The sequence below is a fragment of the Pelophylax lessonae genome (genome assembly GCF_965119305.1).
Source record: "Pelophylax lessonae genome assembly, chromosome: 8".
NCBI classification, from domain to species: Eukaryota; Metazoa; Chordata; class Amphibia; order Anura; family Ranidae; genus Pelophylax; species Pelophylax lessonae.
In genome coordinates this window covers 162,960,363-162,980,911 of record NC_138775.1, presented here as the reverse complement: position 1 = coordinate 162,980,911, position 20,549 = coordinate 162,960,363, and the positions used below count along the sequence as shown (strand labels likewise).

Below are 20,549 nucleotides of genomic sequence, written 5' to 3'. Positions count from 1 at the left end.
TCAACTTGTGAAAGATTCATATAAATGTTTGTAATATGTATATGAATTTGTTACAGAAATGCCTGTAGGAAGCAGGTTTCAGCCGAACTGACAGTGACTGTAGAGAATGCGGCCTGGCCGTCTTGAGCCAAAAGCAGGCAAAGTTCCAGAGAGGTTGTGAATCCTTCGCTTTCCGTCCTCATCACGAACCTTTCCCTACTGCTAGTACTGTCCCTAACAGATGCGGTACCTTTCCCTACGCTACCCACTCGCATAAAGCACACAAAACCCGGAGGCAAGGCTATCATAAGGACTCTGCCATATCTAAGATGGCTGCTAGAGTCACATAGGTGGCCAGCATCCAATCGGATCGCTGGGCCATTAACTCAGGAAACCATAGAGGAACCAGGTTCCTCATGACTTCCTCACCTTCTGTATTGCCGCTGCAGTTGAGGGCCACCTGCAGTGGAGACAGCAGACTACACCCGCCTACATACACAAATGACACAATTTTACCTCAAATTTCCTTACCACCAATATGATGGTGTTTCTTGAATCTGTAGAAGCCGTAGCACCAGTATATAAAAGTGTCACACATAAGAGCTTCCTAAATGTGTTGTAGAAATTTATTGCGGGTCAGAAAAAGCAAGCTTACAGGAATTAGGTGCTGGACTTTCCAATTTGGCCATAGCACCAGAAAAATGTTGCAAATGCTTATTATTGAGTTATATGCAGATTGTTATTACTACTGTTATGTTGCTTCTGCTAATACTGTTAAGGTGATTTTTACATGCTTTCACATCTTCAGGTCCATGTATTCCTGCTGTAGTGGAGGTGGTGTCTTCCTGTGCTTGGGACTTCTTGACACTGTCATGGGTCACTACCTTGGGAGCAGATTATTATGTTGGAACACTAACAAATCAGAATGGAGAGACACTGACTTGTAATTCTTCAGATCAGGCCTGTGAAATCATAGGTGTACAATGTGGGGACACCTACAATGTAACTGTAACGGCCTATAATGAGCAGTGTAAGAGTGTAAAGAGTCTACCCACCATGCTGCCCACAGGTATGTGTTACTATAGAATCAGCACTGTAAACATTGAGTTGATTGCTGCTTGTAGTCATAGTTTTTGAAGATTATGTTGACTGTGATTTCAAAGCGATGCATTTAGAAACCTTACATTCTGCATGATTAATCATTTCTGTACTGACAAGTGATTTTGGAGTTGTTAACTACCTCTGATAAATAAATTCTGCTCCAAATCTCTGTTTTTCTACCTTTAATATGTTTTTGGTTGTAACAAGCATAAATGTCTATGCAACTAAAAAAAAAAAAATTGATCTCTGTTTGGATCTTACGATCACATGCACATGTCCAAACTTTTTCCTATATTCACATTTAAGTCAAAATATATCTAAGACCAAAACTTTTTTGTCATCTATTTCCCATTTGATAGAGCTCCCTTCACTTCCAGTCCTATAGACATAACAGGAACTCTTTCCAAGAGAGGTCATTGGGGTTGATTTAGGCCCCTTTCACAGTAGTGCGACTTGTCCCGCGATTTTGGACCGCAAAATCGCATGACAAGTCGTTTTCCATTATTTTCAATGAGCCCCATTCATATCAGTGCGACTTGAAGTCGCACCAACTTCAAAGTAGTCCCTGCACTACTTTGGCACGATTTTGAGGCCAAAGACATTCAAGCCCAGTCAAAATTGAGGCAAAAATTGAGGCAAAAGTCGTGGCAAAATCGCGGTAAATCGCGCGACTTTGAAGTTGCACAAGTGTGAAAGGGGCCTTACTAAAACTGGAGAGTGCAAAATCTGGTGCAGCTTTACATAAAACCAATCAGTTTCCAGGTTCTTTTTTTTTAGTTTAAAGCAGTATTAAATGCAAAAGCAAACGTGTATTATATTGCAGCTTACCAAGTCTCAGATGTGATGGCTGCTTTCATTTTTTTTAGGCTTTCTTTCTTCTATTTTCATCTGCTGATCCAGTCAATAAGTATGTTGTTTTTCAAAATCTCAAGTTCTCCAGCAAAATGTATCAGTTTACATGGATGGGACAAACCATTTAACACTGGCAGTGGCCATTAAAATAACCAGCTATTTATGTAAAACCTTTATCATAAAAAGATTTAAAAAAAAAAACATTGCTGTAATTGATTATAAAATGTTATCTGGAGTTTGGGTTTAATTAGTTAGTGTATTTAAATCTGCTAGTACATATAACACTCCCACCCCCCCCCCCCCCCCCACTGACAATGATGCTGCCTGCTGTGCCTCCTGTGTTCATATATCCAGAACAGTGTCTCACTAATACAGGAGGTGTGTTACTGGCCAGATCACCAGCTGAAAACAAAGAGAAAAAGGAAGAGAAATAAAATGATGCGGCCACCACATCTAATAATTGTCAAGCTGCAATATATTACATTTTTGGTTTTTGGGTTTAATACTGCTTTACCTGAACAAGCTAAAATAAGACGCTGAGTAGCTACCATACAGAGCTTCACCAGATTTTGCACTCTCCAGTTTTAGTAAATCAACCTCAGCGTTTTCTTAGGCCAGCCTTTCTCAAGCTTATTAATACGGAGGAACCCTTGAAATCATTTTTAAGTCAACCCCTGCTAAATTATTACATCTCTAGTTCATTTTTGAGTGGTCAGTAAGTTACAAATATATTAAAGGATAAGTTCACCTTTGGGAACATGCTACATGTCCCACCCGTTTTTAGGGGGGAACATGTAACATGTTTCCAATGTTTCTGTGCGATCCCCCCCCACCCCCATGACAGCAGTACAGGGAGAAGTTCCCTGTACTAGGTGTCGTTTTTTAAAATCAGCACAGCCCTGTGTGTGAATGAAGTACAAGCACCATGGTTGTTCATTGACATGACTGCTGATCTCTCAATTCAAAGTCTGCCCCATGTGGAGAGCAGGGACTGTCAGTCACCACTCTTGAATCTGCTCATTTAGCTCTTACTGGAGCATCAGGCTGGGTTGGGGGTGGGTATGGTTGGCTGCAGCTCTCAGTCATGACTGACTGACTGCCAACTGGCAATTAGGCAGCAGGGTGTATCCTGACTATATTGTAAGGATCCTTCCTGAGCTTGGCACAGCTCTGCCTCATCTAGTAGAAAGTGGAAAAAAGTCCACAATAAGCTGACTCTGGGTCACAGGAGTACAAAACTAAATGTACTCCTTTAACCCACAAGAAAAGCATGGCCAAAAAAGCATTGGCCATACATACAACATAATAGAGGCCCTGGAAAGGTTGTGGGGCAATGAGGAGGCAGGAATGCTATTATTATTATTACTATTACTACTTATACTGCTTATGTTACCAATGACTGTACCAATCTGTCAGACTTTCAGATCAGTTCTGTACACCTTTCCTAGAACACTATTTTGCTTGCAGTTTGCCAACGGAAGGTGTAAAAACAAATAGAGAGGAAAGCATAGAAAACAAATATATTTTCTATTACAAATACAACTTTCATTCCTGATGTAAAGTTTAAGCTCCCAAACTTTAGTAACAGTATTTTCGGCATTTCCTTTCAGCGCCTTGTATCCCAACTAATCCGAGTAGCTCTGTGGACTGTGACAGGCAGTCTGTGACTGTATCATGGGACGTTGCCCCTGGAGCAGCAGCTTATTCATTGACCGCTATTAGTGGCCTGCATGAGACTTCTTTCGTAACCACAAACACATCCTTTGAATTTACAGACTTGTTATGTGACAGGGTTTATGAAATTACAGTAAGCAGCACTTCTGACAGTTGTAATAGTCATGGGAACAGTTCACTTCATGTTAAAACAAGTAAGTTTAAAGATATTTTTTGTCTAACGTGTGCATAATCACTAACTGTTCCTAATTCCTAAGGACAGTCTTTGGAATTCCACATTTGTCCCTGCAATTTCTGTCCTTAAAAATGTATCTGCTTTTGGTGCCTTATTATTTAACCTTCTACATACTCCTATATGATTAATTATAAGTCTAGCTGGTTCTGTAATAAATATCCCTGGTTCAGCACAATACATCAGATCTTCATCTATACAACTGAATGAATAATTCCTACTCTGGTCATTCAGCTTGCTACCAGATAGTAAATATTCACTTATTGTGGTTTTGGGGTGATTATGCTTATGTGGCAGGCATGTTTTTCAGTGAGTTACACCAGTTTAAACTGCATTTTATGGCATGTCAGCCCACTTCAATGGAATAGTTCACATAGAATTAGTTGCCACACAGGGATTTCCACCATCAATGTGAAAATTCAACAGAAAATGCAGAGCCACCTGGCTTTCTTGTCAGCAGCTCCGCAGCTCTCCTTGCCAGTCCCTCTGACTGTGTTGCCCAGCTCTCTTGCTGCACGGCGCCACTCCTGGCCTTTGGATAGGGGTCCTGACACCTTGATGGGTGCCCTCCTGACTTCTGGGAGGCGACCTACTGTCTCTTGGCTTCTAGCTGGGCACCTCTGACCCCTGGTTGAGGCCTCCTGTCTCCTGACTCCTGGCTGGGGCCCCTGTGACCCCTGGTTGAGACCCCCTGTCTCCATTATGGAAGCTGTTTCCGAACTTGGAAGCCTGTGCTATTCTAAGGCTTGAGTGTATGATGAACCTGTACACCTGCATACTCACGCAGGCTGCAGGCACCCAGGAAAATCTGGACACAGGGTTGAAGGTTCCATCCCACCCAAGACACTTTAGAACCTTCAAGCTCCAGGCCCCAACTCATGTGTACAGAATCCAGAGAAAGCCAAAAACACAGATTTCTTGGCTCAGAAACGATAGTCTGGAAGCTGTGAAATTTTCTACTACACTTTCATAGTGGCAGGGCCTTGCACTGTCACACTGTGTATATAATATTATTCTTTCCACACGTTCTATACTCAAATGGATGTCAAGGGAAAAATTGAAAACAGTTGAATGACAGCTATAAATGGTTTCTGTGGGCTGTAGGGGTGTAAAGAAATGTTCTATACATTATCAGTCAACTGAATAGATACTCCTATATACTTAAAAGGTCAGTGTGATTTTATTACAATTACACTTATCCATACTCTCTAGCATTCTTGACCTAAACAATCCAAACCTACCTACTACAGGAACCTAACTGCTTACATACCTGAGCAGGTGAGCCATAGTGAGCTCTGTGGTCTAAAATTCTTTAGACCATTCTTCTGACCAATGTCTGCACCTGCACAGTTAGCCCTTACAGACTGACTGTATATACGACTGTCTCCCAAGACTGGAGATGCTCAAGTAATGGGCCTATAGAAGTCTATTGGGGGTTATGATTTCAGCTGGAGGATATAAACATTAGAACATGTCATAACTGTCTTGTTTAGGTACAGTAAGTGACCAGCTGGGGCATGTTGGGCCCTTTAAGTCAGCAGGGCTAGTAGGGGTTGGTAAATGTACTTTTATAGAAAGGGTACTGACTCTTTAAGGGCTTGTTTACACCTTGTGTGGTGTACAAGGGCACATAGAAAACAATATTTTTTCCTGGTGTCCTGTCTATATCACATACCTTGAGGTGGGTTGCAATGTGTTAATAACAATGCAGCATACAGCATTTTTCTGCAAAGCACATACCCTACCTCATCTCATTCACAGTCAGTCACCATACCACAGCTCACAGGAATTAATAAATGTCTTTTGTGACATTTCAAGAAAGTAACAAAATAAAAGTAAACAGTGCCTAAACTGGCTCATCTTAGTGTGTGGGCTTGTGTGAATGAGCAATAAAGCGGTTCACTTAAACAAGGGTATTCATATCCCTTGAGTGTATGGGAACCAAATGATAGCAGTGTGGGACTGGATGTCTGAAAATTAAAAAAAAAAATTGAAACAGGATTTTGTGCATTTTTCAACCTAAATTGAAAGTGAGGCAAACAACTTGAACATTACAAAAATCTTTTTTGCTTACTGGGTATTGTCAAGGTCATCCTGTAACGGGTGTACTGCTCTTCTGTTCAGAGCTTCCGAGGTAGAATAATGAGCAAGTGAAGTCCACCAATTGATTAACGGTGGGGGGTGGAATAAACAGAGGAGGAGATAGTGGAAGGAGGTTTCCCCAAATGGGGTTGTAGAGCACAGGATTATATTTCCTATATACTGGTTTCTCCATACATTTTGGCTGATTTTAGCAACAAAGTTAAGGCATAACATTTATACGTTAAAGTATGTACAAAGCCTTGCAAGCAACTATAAATATTAAATCTAATGAGAGTTGCTGACACCTAACACAATCCCATATATAGTATATGTGCAACCTTAAAAAATCTAAAATATTATGTTGCGTTAACTTGAACATATAAATTATCATTAAGAATTTTTTTGGTGCTCTAAAGGTGAATATATCTATGTGCATAGATAACCATAATCACAACATCTTTTATAAAACCACAATAAAAGTGAATATGCCAAAAGTAGTGAAAAAAATGCCAAAATCAAGTCCTCAATGATCACTATGTGATCCAAATTAATAATCCAATGATAATGGTTGAAAATATATATAGAAAAAATATACATAAAAAACAAAATAGTCTTCCAAATAATGACTCCTCCTAAGTGCTGTTCCTTATGTGTATCCCCTTTCAGTGTTGGTATATAAATTACTCGTGCTCCTCTCACCATCAGATGTGCTCTCACCTGATAGCTTACAATTGAGGTCAAACCCCGCTTTTTAGTCCTTCCAGGACTTATAGGTGTGTCTCTCAGGCCCTCCTTCTTCCTCCTTGATACTTCTGTATAATTTCCCTCTCAGCATTAAACGCCACAATGGTTCTTATCTCATTAAGTATAAAACAGCTTTATTTACACTCCATAAAAACTACTTACATTTGGTAGGTGCCTTTGGTCACTCCGGGGAGCCTAAGTGATACATCTATAAGTCCTGGAAGGACTAAAAACAAGTATATACCAACTCTGAAAGGGGATACACATAAGGAAGAGCACTGAGGAGGAGTCATTATTTAAAAGACTGTTTAGTATGTTATGTATATTGTTTCTATATATATTTTCAATAGTAATCTTTTTTAATGATAATTTTTATGTTCAAGTTAGAGCGACACAATATTTTTGATTTTAGAACCTTTAATAATGGCTGATTTAATGAGTTTTCTAAGCTCATTATAATATAGATCCAATGAAAAAAATGAATGAGCGCACTCCCAAATGCTACAAGATCTTTAATGCTTTAAAATCATCCAACAAACAGAATCAAAGAAAGTTCATAACACTTGTCGGAAGAGCATGGTTGACATGTCTCACGAATGGAATCACTTAATCATAACCGGTTATAATTAAGCGATTTGATTTGCAAAATATGTCAACCATGCTCTTCTGACAAGTGTCATGAACTTTCCTTGATTCTGTTTGTTGGATGATTTTATAGCATTAAAGATCTCGTAGCATTTGGGAGTGTGCTCATTTGTTTTTTTCATTGGATTCATTCACCGGACCACGGATTGGACCTTCACACCTTTGTCTACGAGCTTTCACTTATCACCTGGAGCAGCGTTATCTCTCTTTTGTGCCTCATTATAATAACAATTTTAAAACAAGGTCATGGTTAAACTTATAACTAATAAATCAAGTCTTGATAAACATATTGTATATTTATATTCATATCCAATGTCATGATTGGTTTTACAATACTTTATGACCTCCTTAAAACAGTCCTGAGCAAGACAATCTTATCAGTTCATTTGAAGCGTTCCCTGAAATATTATCTTAAAACATTACTTTGCAGTTGTGTAGGAGCTTTAGTTTATGATGGGCATCAAGCTATAGCTTATGATGGGCATCTAATGCAGCAAACAAGGGTATTGAAAGGAGATTGGTACTAGTGTTGATCTAGCATAAAAACAATCAACCACTTAGTAAAGATAAATTATATTTTCAAGTTATGGCACAAGTTTAGTGTTATGTGTTAATTACAATAGCCTTAGATTTTACAATTTCATATATTTATCCAATTTCCACTGTCTTAAGAAGAGAGATCATTGAAGGGTTAAAAGGAACATAGAACAATCACCATCAACTGGGATGTTGCTCAGGGGAGAATCATCACAAAACAAGTAAAAAAAAAAAAAGAAAAAAAGAAGGTTATAGATAGGTAATCTGACACTTTTTTCTTTAATGGTGTTTCTGTAGTTCCATGTCCTCCACATATTCTGTCTGCGTATGCATCTTGTGAGAATAATTCAGGAATAATATCCTGGGATAGCAGCCAGAATGCCAAGTCATATGTGACTGTAGTGGAAGGAGCAAATCGCTTGTCCTGTAATACCTCCGACACCACTTGTGAGATTCCAGAGCTGGAATGTGGACAGAATTATACAGCGACTGTCTGGGCAGAGGATGGAACATGCACAGGAAGAGCTGGTCCTAAAACAACATTCAAAACAGGTGGGTGGAATGTTTAATTTTTAGCGGCTAATAGACATTAGTCTAGATTTAGTGTAGATTTTACCTGCCGCTTCTTTGTTAAGCCCTGCCCCTGTTGTATAAAAATTTTATTTGCAACTACCAACATGTTTCAGAGGTTCAGGTTTCCCCCTTCATCAGAGCTAAAAACTAGATAGGAAAAAAAATACAAAAAATGCTTACGTGTTAAAAAACTATACAGTATATAAGTATAAAATTATAATAACCTCAATGATTCTGGCATGCAATTACCAACAAAACACTAAATTGGGATCTACCTGGGAACAGTGATTTCCATCCTATAACCGTCCTTTTATTCAATAATTAAGGCTTACTTAAAAAATGTGGTCGCTCCAGTAGTCATCTATGAATATATCATGCAGATGGAGCACTATATGGTGTGGTGGATTATATTTTCTTTTTCAAACTTTTTTCTTTAAGTTTGTTTTGTTATACTACGGCTGTTCATAATGAGCATATTTTCAAATTTGTGTCTGCTGATATGTCTTATGCCTTCTGTCAATAGATATACCATTGTATCAGAGTACTATATTGTAAAATGAGCAATGTCTTTTTACAATTCTTCTTGATTACTCTGTATTAGATATCACCAAATCGTATTTGCTTCTTACTTTAAAATGGAACATCATTCTCCTGATTAACATTGATGATTTGTATTCCTTATGCTGCTAGCATTAGTAAATAGATAGGAAAGTACAGGTTATCATATTTACTTGTTTAAACGTTTTTTTTTTTTTTAATTTTTTCAGTTGCTTTCTGGTTTCTTGCCTATGTGAATGATGTCATTCATCTTAGGAGTCTTCAGGAGGGGAGGACAGGAGGAGGGGTTTTCTCAGCCAAGCACACTTTCCTGCATGCATACTTGAGCTAAGGGCAGATAGATACCAGGAAGTAAATGCTACATGAATCATTTGCCCTTACTCAAGATGGCCACAGCTTGAAATGCTAGGGGTGTGTTTTTCAAAGTGATTTCTTAACAAAATAAAGCATGGAGACTTGGATGGATGGCAGAGTTTGCTTTCAAATTAAAAACAAATCAAGTCTTTTTTTTGGTTTGTGGTGCCCAGATTCAATTAAGATCTGCTTTAAATAAAGACTATTGAAATTAATTACCACAATGATTCTTATTAAAACAAGAGAAAAAACACAGTTGAGAAGTTTAAAATAGAGCTCATGCAATTCATATCCGATATGGTATTCTTACAAATAGGTCCCGTTATGAAAGATAGCGACCCAAAATGTAAACTGAAAGGAGAGAACAGTGGAGCGGAGGCTGTGAGAAGTGGTGTGGATGGAGTGTGTGTGTATTTGACAGCTAGAGGGGGAGTGCGGCAAAAAGGAAAGGGACAGGAAATTTGCATTGGCTGCAACTAAGAAGCAGTTCTGGCTAAAAGTGGTGAGGACGGAGTATATGTAGAAAGAAATATAAAGAGATAAGAGGACAGTAGGTGTGACTCACCCGGGACTGAGGCTTTTGGAGGGGACTGCAGACTAGCCTCTTGCCTACTGCTAATGGGCCCTGGCTTTTAAGGGAACACTACTCTTTGTTAGGTGTAGGCTCGGGGGACCTTTGGAGTAATGTTACTTTGAATTCAAGTCCATGTCTCCCCAAGACACACAGACTCTGGGACTCTAGGCCTGGGGTCCCTGTGTGTGGCCTAGCTCCCCCATTACCAATAAGGTCTGCTCCATACAGTCAGACTCATAGCAGATGTTAATATCATCAGATCAACCACCTGCTAATTAAAACACCTATTGTCTGCTAGAAAACTATTGTGGGATGTGTTTATACTTACAATAATGTGTATTGTAATTTGTGAGCTTGATGCCGGACAGTCTTTTGCTGGTGGTCTCCTGCTATTGCCTGTTTATTAAGGCATTATGTGTTTTCTGCTAAGCTTGTCTGTCCCATGGTTAATTGTTAATTGAGTCACCTATTGTTTGCCTGCTAGAATTCTGTTCACTCCACCTAGGCTGGTTTAAGTGCTGAGTTAATTAGCATGTTTATTATATTTCTATATACAGGTGCGTTTGCATATGATAATGTGATCAGCCTCACCTGGTTGTGTAGTATAAATTCTCTGTGTGTTTTCAAATAAAGAGTTCCATTTTTGCAGCTAAATGAGTTCCATCTAGTTCTTGGTTGCAATAAGTGGCTATAATATCTGATATCTATGTTCAGACTGGAGGAAGCGGTATACTGATGGAAGCACTCAAGCAAAGTGTGGGACGCTTCTGTCACATTGGTGGCAAGTGGTGGGATGCTTCCTGTAGTCTGGGACATCCAAACCTCCACCGGGATCCAAGGTCCAGATAGCAGGAGAAGAGAGGTACAGTTACCAGCCGCCATGAAAGAGGAATTCGGAAGAAGGTTGCGAGAGATGCGAATACAGCACAGGGGACCAGTGTCAGAGCAGGTCCTGCTGGAATGGTATGATTCTGTCCGCTGAGAACTCTGGAAGGAAGCACTAGCCCGGGAGCAGTTGGTAGAGAGGCTGACCCTGACTTTGGGAGTGATTTGGAGTGGCATTTGGTGGAAATATTGGAAAACAGAGAACAGATGCAGAATGTCTCAGACGTTCTCTGGGCACTGGAAGATTTGGAGTTTCTAGCCAATCAGGAATGGGAGCTGGAGATCGCCTGCAGGCGGCTGCTAGATTCTGCTCAGCAGCAGGTCTGGGCTCCCTTTGCCTGGGACTATCATGAAATATCAGCTGACAGCTCTGAAATCCTGGCTGAAGTGTCAGCATTATGGCAGAGTAACAGTGTGCTTTGCCCATCTCCGCCCACAGCTATGGAAGCAGAGGTCTTTTGGAGGGTGCAGCAAGTGCTGACTCATTTTGACAATTCTGTTTCTGCATGGGATGATATTGGATGGAGGAATGCGTCTGTCCAGCAGCCGGAAGAGGGTACGGGAGATGGAGCAGTTGGCTCATCTCTCCAGCCACAGATCACAAAAAGCATGGAGTTAAATTATTTTTAGTTGGAGGATGTAACATTTACTGAACTTTCAACTGAAGTGCTGACAACAGGGCAGAGCTCTGCTAGAATCTTCTGGGTTTCAGGGGCAGGAACCCAGACACCAGTTCCAGAGACTGGGGATTAAATAAACTTTTCCGCTGAGGAGGAACAACCCAGTGAGCCTACAGCAAAAGAGCATGCATCCAGAGGCATAGCCCTGCTGACATCTGCCTGCAACAATAGGTGATCCTGGAGGATTTGTGCAAGGCCACCGATTTGTCAGTTTATTTCCCAGCAGAACAGCTGGCATCAGGGCAGAACATCACTAAGCTCTGCCCAGCACCAACAGCAGCTTCAGGCTTCCCGAGAGAAGAGGCAGCCAGGCTTTCCCCCTCACCACTGACAGGGAAATGGGATTTCATGCCAGCAGCATCTGTGGAGTTACAAAAAACTTATCTAGCTGAAGCACTGACAATGGGACAGAGCGTCAAAGACCTCTGCCCCACACCTGCGGCAGTTCCGGAGGCCCATGTTGAGAAGGAGACAGTCACTTCCCCGCAGCAGTTTGGGATCCAGGGGGAGAAGGGAGAGGAGGTTGTCGTCCTCCCTCCCCAAAAGTCAGCCAGAGTGGAGGAAACAATCTTCCATCCGAAGCAAGGATCTGTGCACCTGGGAGATAGTGACAGAGAAATGTCATCCCAGCAGCCAGATGAGGGAACGGGAGATGAAGTAGCCAGCTCATCTTCCCAATGGCAGATGCTCCTGTGCTCCCTCCTTCCAGCTTTAGTCCACTCACATATCGGGTCCCTGTCTTTCATAGCAGGACCTATTTCTAAGAATACCGTATCAGTTATGAATTGTATGAACTGTATTTTATACTTCTCAAGTGTGTGTGTGTGTGTTTTTTTGTTTTGTTTTAATAAGAATGCATTGAGGTTATTATACTCTTATACATTTAAATATACCTTCTGTAAGCCTTTCCACATGTCAGCTGAATAAAAGGGATACAGCTACAGCATCATTACAATCAGGTAGACCCATGGCATTAGGAACTGCATGCACTCTTGATCTCATGATGGTTATGTGATATTGGGGACCAAATTTACGTATTTTATATATAAAGCTCTTTTGTAATATGTAGCACTCCCAGATAAAGCATAGTACTCCCTTGTATCATAGCTCTGTGCTTTGGCAGCAAACATGACCATATATTCTTCACCAACTACAGATTAAATGTAAAAATGTTTTTACTTCTTGACGACTATTATCATTGTCAAAGGACCCAGAAATTTTAGGCCATTTGTTATAATGAAAGGAAATCCATATTCACACCATGCACTTTTTTATTTTAAAATCATCAGCACGGCATTGTTATAGCCATACAAACAATTCTTATATTTTCTAATCCAATATAAACCTATTTGAAAATCTCCTTTCATATTGTGAGTGTTGTCTGTCTGCTGCCCAACTCTTTCCACAACTTCATGAATTCCCTGCTTGCTTTGTAGCTCCAAGGGGTCCCCAACCCCCGGGCAGCACACACACACAACCCAACCTCCCACCAAATCCATCAACCCCCCCCCCGTTCGGTGGAGAGGTTTTGGTCGCTGAGGCCGGTCCCTGGTGTCAGGGAGGATGGAGACTTCAGAGGCCTGAGGAAGGAGCGCATGCTCCGACAACGCGTCGCCTACGTCATCACGCCCCACGTTCCACGCCCAACCCGGAAGTCCGCCGCCGAAGGCGCTGCTGGTGTCCCCTAGGTCCGCATATCGCTGACTCTTGCAGTCAGCCACGGATTTGTCTGGAGCACAACAGCCCCCCCTCGCTGAGGCCTTGGACCTAACGACCATCTGAAGAATTCATCATGTTTTTACAATTTTTATCTTGTGAGTACCCATGATGGTATATGGCTAATAAAGTACCGAGTTTACTGCACTCAGAGTGGCGCTTTTCTTTTTTTTTCCAGCATGGTACATTGCTGCCTGCTGCCTGCAAGCAGTGATTTCTGTACTGACTCCTAAAATTCTGCACTTCAGAAGGCAGGCTTTGTGAAATGTGTGACACCGCAGTACCTACTTTCAGGGTATAGTGAATATGTGTCAGAAAATTCAAGGAAGTAATGCGTGGGGATCTTTACAAAGTTTACAAATCCAATCATTCAGATTAATATAGGTAAGCTAGAAAAAAATGAAATACATTAAATAAATAAATATATGATTTTGACCATAGATGTACTTTAAACATTGGCATGCACTTTCTCTGAGCAAACTTGACCCCTTTGTTTCTTCAAGGAGTATGCTGTAGCTGGTGACAAAGGGGTGGTGAATCCTTTACAAAATGAAAACATATTTCTTCTGTACCTGGGCTATTATTAATTTTTGCAGACAGAAATTACCACCTGCAAGTGTGTTTGGCATGAAAACTGACACAACTGTAACATTATCTTTACTTCTAGTGCCATGTATTCCTCAAAATGTTAAATCCACATTACTATGCCAGGAAAATTCACTCAGTGTATCTTGGGATGTCAGTTCTGGAGCTACCGCCTATTTTGCTACAGCTGTAGGAAGACAAGGTCAGACTATTATTGCAGATGTCCAGGATCCCACCTGTCTCTTGTCTGGCCTACAGTGTGGAGAGGTGTACAGCCTAAATGTTCTTGCCTTTCATGATGAGTGTAAGAGTGCTGAGAGTGCTGCATTGGAAATCTCATCTGGTGAGTTTCAACAGTAGTTACAAATATCAAACCTATCTATTTGTATAGACAGAGAATTTTTCATTATTTGAATAAATATGCTTGTTTACAAAAACCAAAAGCCATACCAACCAATAAAACATTCGCTTATGTAGTCTGACAGCAGGAAGTTGGTTTCTGACTGGCTGAAATAGGTTGCTATACTTTTGGTCAGCATTGGTTTTACTCTGCGGTAGTGTTGGGCAAATGGTTCGGCCATAGCCTGAGTTCAGGCTGAACACTGGCTGTTTGGCCTGTTCATCCAACACCCAAATTTGCAGGGTTGTTCAGCGGGTGTTCACTGCACTGTGTATTTTGTGCCCGGATTGGGGAAAGCTTTGCCCAATTAGGGTGCAGTATAAGCTGGTTGTAAAGGAGCAGAGCTGGGAAGCTGTCCTTAACCTGGGAAGCTGACAGTTGAATAAAAAAAATAAATAAAAAAAAGCCAGTTAAAAATAAAAGGGCTTGGGGTTCCCCTCCAGTCCATACCAGGCCCTTCGGGTCTGGAATGAATTTTAAGATGAACCCCACTCCAAAATGTTGTCCCCCCCCCCAAAATCAGATCCTTACCTGGGCATGCAGCCTGGCAGGATAGTAAAGGGGGGAAGTGGGCACCCCCACTCCTGAACCATACCAGGCCACGTGCCCTGAACATGCCCCCCCAAAGCACCTTGTCCCCATCTTGATGGAGACAAGGGTCTCATCCCCACAGCCGTGGCCGGTGGTTGTGGGGGTCTGTGGGAGGACTCTTATCGGAATCTGGAAGTCCCCTTTAACAAAGGGCCCCCAGATCTTGGCCCCCCCATGTGAATGAGTATGGGGTACATTGTACCCCTAACCATTCACTAAGACAGTGTGAAAAATAATATAAATTCAGGGACAGTTTTTGATAATTCCTTTATGAAAAATAAAAAAATTGTGTCCCCCGAAGTAAATCCATGTAAATCCATCCTCAATCACGCTGCATGCCACACCCAGAAAAAAAAAAAAAAAAGCTCCCGCCAACATGAAGGCTGGCTGCCTATTGCAGGCTCTGCTGTTTGACATTTCTTAAATAGGTAAGGGGCAGGGCCACCTGGCGACGTCACCTGGTGGCCTGCCCCCTTGTGACGTTGCCGTCCCAGCATGCACTGGTCTGTGACATCCCAAGGAAGGCGGTGCCACCAGGTGACATACCAGGTGGCTCCGCCCTTATCTAACAAATGTCAAACAACGAAGCATGCAGTAGGCGGCCAGCCTTTTCATCTCAGCAAGAGCGTTTTAATTTTTTTTATTTTTCTCCTCCGGCGGTTGGCATAATTGACAATGGATTTACATTGGGAGACACAATTTTTTTTATTTTTTATTAAAGGAATTATCAAAAACTGTCTCTGTGTTGTTCTTACTTTTTGACACTTTTTTGGTGAATGGGTACCCCCATACTCATTCACATGGGGGGGCTGGGATCTGGGCCCTTCCCCGCAGACCCCCACAACCACCAGCCACGGTTGTGGGGATGTGGCCCTTGTCCCCATCAACATGCTTTGGGGCACCCACCCCCCCATGTTGAGGGCATGTGGCCTGGTATGGTTCAGGTGGCAGGGGAGGAGCTCACTCACCCCCCCTTTTCTGACCTGCCAGGCTGCATGCCCGGTTAGGGGTCTAGTATGGATTTTGGGGGGACCCTTTTTTTTTGTTTTTTTTTCAGTAGCTGGGTGCTGGATTTGCAACCGCAAACAATTTTAAATGTTATTTGACTTGTTTTTTTTTTCTTTCTTTAGGAATGTCTTTTTTTGCTACAGCATGTTCTACGCATGCTACAGACGTGTCGCTTTACAGGCAGGCTAAGGGGACCCCCCAGGCACTATATTTAAACATTTATTTTTTTTTCATTTTTAATGTTGCACTTTAAGCATCATTATAATCACTGCTCCTGAAAAAACTATTGTTTTTAAAATATTTTTTTTTTTTTTTGCATTGATACATGTCCCACAGGGCAGTATTCAGACCCCCCTACCACTTTTATGGCCAATTACTTGCATATAAGCCTTCAAAATGGGCACTTTTTAATTTTTCCTGTTCGGCTCCCATAGACTTCAATGTTGTTTGCTGTTCGGGTTAGAACTTTTCTCCTGTTCAGGAGTTCTGCTGCGAACCGAACCGGGGATGTTCGGCCCTTCTCTTCTCTGCAGTTCCTTGCATTGTTACATTGTCTATTTTTTCAAAAGGAACATTGTTTACAAGTTATTCTAAATTCAGTTCAGCCATTCCTTTCCCAGGTAATATTCAACCCGTTCAGGGTTACAATAGATAACAATAATGTTCACTTCTGATGTAGGTAGTACTTGTTAACCTACCTTAGATTTTTCTAACTGCCTGATAAAGAAGGAAGGAAGGTGGTAACTGACTGCACGCAGCTTCTTTCTGGGGCAGGTAGCAATACAGAAGACTGGTCTGTCTCCCTACCCATCCTACTCAGGAACACATCTGCCCACATATGGCTACCTTTGTTTTTATTGTGATCCTTCATGATCCTATTCTTGAAGGATTACGATGAAAACAAAGGTAGCTAAGAACCCATCGTACATATTAATATATAGAACCCACCATAAATGATAATATACGGTAGTTCAGCAATAGTTTTTTTTAGAGTGTGCGTCGGTGATTGTCATAAGCTGATTTTTAATTACCTGCTATGATGCTGTGGTTCTTCTATTTAAAAAATGGGATCACTGGCACAAGGCACCCATAGAGGGAGGCGCAAGACAATTGGCTTGGAGAGGCTGAAAGTTTCATGTATGCTTTTTAGGGACTCTGCACAAACTTTCCAGGATGCTCCATACAAATCAGTACAACCCAGAGAAACTGGACATAAATTCTGTTTACACATCCTAATTTGTATTTTATGCTTTTTCTAGTTCCTTGCAGTCCCATGCGTGTTACAGCTACCATGGACTGTAATGTAAATGGAGCCACAGCCAACTGGGAACCAAGTACTGGAGCCATGTCATATATAGTATTGTTCTCTGGATCAGATGGACATGAGGTTTCCTGTACATCAACAAACATGTCTTGTTCTGTTTTTGGATTGCACTGCGGGGAAAATTACAGTGTAAATGTCACAGCCTTTGATAACACCTGCCATGGCATATCATCAAATACTACCATCATTAGTGCAGGTAATATGCATTTCTGCATGGTTTGTTTTAGCCTCGAGCTAAAGATAGTATAATAATTCATTTAGATATATGATTTACAACCATATATACAAGGTGTTAGGACTCCTATAGATCATATGGTGCTCTTACAGTATGTGGACCCAATGTTGCAGCGCTGCTTAAAACAATACGTATAAATGGTGCAATAAATATGTAAACTTATGCCAATGTGTAAACAAGTGCAAAATATACAGTACGTGCAAATTTCGCAAAATCACGTGATAAATACTTCAAATTCATACAAAAATATCAAATTCATATAAATCATTTAGTCCATATAAAGTCCATCAAAGTGCACATAAGGTGCTCCTGTGCTTACTGTGTGCATGAATGGGGATGATCCCCCTGTGGTTTTCTACTTACCACAATGCGCTCGGTATGAAGCATGGAATGATATTTTGCAGTATGGTCCCGGTGTTTTTTAACAGCCTGGAATCTGTGATAAAGTTGGTGAGATCCTCGATGGTGGTTCTAAAGCATCCCAGAGTTCCCTCATGGAAAAGAAAAACCATCCATAGTGAAGAACGTTTGAACAATTTTTTATTGAAGACAAGAAAAAATACTCACAAACATAATAGAAATGAAAGCATATAGGTCTCGGCACGGTGGTTCGCTGCTCCCGCAGCGTGCGCTTCACCGGCCTGAAGTGATGCGGCAGTCCGCTCAGCCAATTGCTAGACGTGTTTCACTGTCCAATCACAGCGTCATCTGTAGCTCACAGTACAGTATGCTTACAGTATGTCAACATTTTGTTATAAAGTTGCCTATACATGGTGAAAATGAGATACTCAGGTGTTTGCCTCCAAAACATAACATGAACATATCCCTAACATATACACTATATACTGTATATATTTTCAAATAGTACTTCTGGCTGGCTAAAGCAAACTCCTTGAAGAGTTGAGTTGAAGAACTGTGATAACTGCATATTGTAACATATACTGTAGAAATGAATCCTCTGTGCCACCAACCGGCCAGCACAAGAATCTCTTTAAAGGTGCAGGATTTAGAATAGTCTGGTTTTCTTCAAAGCTGGTGGTGACAATGTAATAGTTGTGCTGCAGACCAGCATTAGAGTACAAATGTAAGGATTGCTTAAAAGACGATAGCCAACTTTCCAGACAGTACCAAAACAAAGTAACAAATCATTGAGCAGAGATTATGTGGTTCTATACTATACTATTTAGAATAATATAAATTGTATATATAAGAAGGTATAGTAAATAATAGTTTGTTCTCTAATGCTGATGTACCAAATACAAACACTATTTTACAAATACAGTGCTGTTTTCATGCATATATAAAGCTGAATCAGTGTGCTTTCACCTCCTTGTGACACCTCTATGCTCCCAATGTTTTGGTTACCTGTGAAGTAAATGCATAATGTGCTAGTATGCCGCATCCATCTTCGCCCGTCTTCCTTCAGGATCTGCGGACTCCGGCTGTGAAGGGGTCTGAAGAAACGGCACGGGGGCTGCTCCTTCAGAGCGCATGTGCCGATGACGTCATTGGCTGCATGCATAGTAAATATCTCCTAAACCGTGCAAGTTTAGGGGATATTTACAGTACCTATAGGTGAGCCTTGTTATAGGCTTGCCTGTAGGTACAAACATTACAGGGGGGTATACAACCTCTTTAAGTGGTGGTCCCTTTAAGACTCCATTTACTCCATTTACCACGCTCACTCCACATGTTAGGGTAAAAGAGAGTAATCCTCCATGGTTTAGTATTTTCAAAACAGTGATTTTTATTAAAATAGTATCTCTTGCATAAAAAACACTCTGGCAAGTCACTGTATTAACAAAGTGCAGAGTGTTTTTTATGCAAGAGATACTATTTTAATAAAAATCACTGTTTTGAAAATACTATACTATGGGGGGGGGGGGAATACTTTCTTTTACCCTAACATGTTGAGTGAGCGTAGGAGATAGAGTCTTAAAGGGACCATTACTTAAGGATCACCTTGATATCTTTAGAACATCTAGAATGAAGCCAAGAATGATCTAACACCGTCCTAATACTATAACCATAAGGCTTATTTTATTACCTTATAAGGTGAGAGCTCTGGGAGCATAGAGGTGTCACGAGGAGGTGAAAGCACACTGATTAAGCTTTATTATGCACAAAACAGCACTGTATTTGGACTGGAAAATAGTGATTGTATTTGGCACATCACCGTTGGAGAACAAACTATTATTTACTTTACTTTATTATTTTTATGCAATTGACTGCACTATACATACAATTTATATTATTCTAAATCGCATATAATATAGAACCAAGTTTGTGATATACTTCAGGAGTCTGCGCAACACCACCCTATACACTTTATGGTGGAAGATTATATTATTTTCAGAATTGTATCTTTGTCCTCACTGATGTTCATTTTATGCATTAACAGTGCCGTGTAACCCAACCAATGCCGAAGCCACCATAGACTGTTCTTCAGCAGACCTTATAAATATCACCTGGACTCCCAGCAAAGGAGCCATGTCCTATGTAGTGACAGCAAAAGGAGATGATGGGCACACTCTTTCATGTAACACAACAACAAGTACATGTGATATCAAAGGCGTGCACTGTGGAGATATTTATTCAATCTCAGTTACAGCATGGAGCTTAGACTGCAGCAGCGACACTGTCTTCATAGAAGTTATTGAGACGGGTAATACAATTTTCACTTTCTATTCTATTGTAGCCAGAATATCCTATAACTGTCAAAGCTATATAATACAGCATTTGGGCAGAAATTAAGCTACTAACCTAAAACCTAAAAAAAATATATATATAACAATATCAATAATAATATCAAGTAAACAAGTAAACCTCAAAGCAAGATTCAAGTTTGGGTGAATCCCCCCCCCACCAAAAAAATCCAGCACTAATCTGCATGCTCATCACATGAAAACATAAATTCCCTCTGCAAGCCATAATTCTCTCCAAACAACAATCAAGCACAAATCTTTGCCCCCCATGCCCTCCTAGCACAGCCTCCTCCCAATAACTCAATGGCCCCTACTAGCACAAATCCTGCCCTCTCCCAAAAATCTCCCCTCCAAGTACAAGTCCCTTCTCCTAATCCCCCTCCTAGCATGCCTTTCAAATACCCTCTCCTAGAACATATCTTCTCCTCCCAAATCCCCCCTTCTAGCAAAAACCTTCTCCCCCCTTCCCCAAATTCACACTACTAACACAAATCCTCTCCCCCACATCACCCCTT

General features: G+C 41.0%; 1 protein-coding gene across 1 annotated transcript in view; it reads left to right on the top strand.

Annotated features, from left to right (window-relative positions):
- Positions 1–20,549, top strand: part of LOC309561928 (uncharacterized protein) — a gene marked incomplete at its 5' end in the record, with an annotated part of 144,672 nt that overhangs the window by 103,077 nt on the left and 21,046 nt on the right. Inside the window, 6 exon segments of the mRNA XM_082266008.1 lie at positions 788–1,048; positions 3,543–3,800; positions 8,144–8,398; positions 13,854–14,114; positions 17,030–17,290; positions 19,731–19,994. Coding sequence (XP_082122134.1) covers positions 788–1,048; positions 3,543–3,800; positions 8,144–8,398; positions 13,854–14,114; positions 17,030–17,290; positions 19,731–19,994 — 1,560 coding nt within the window.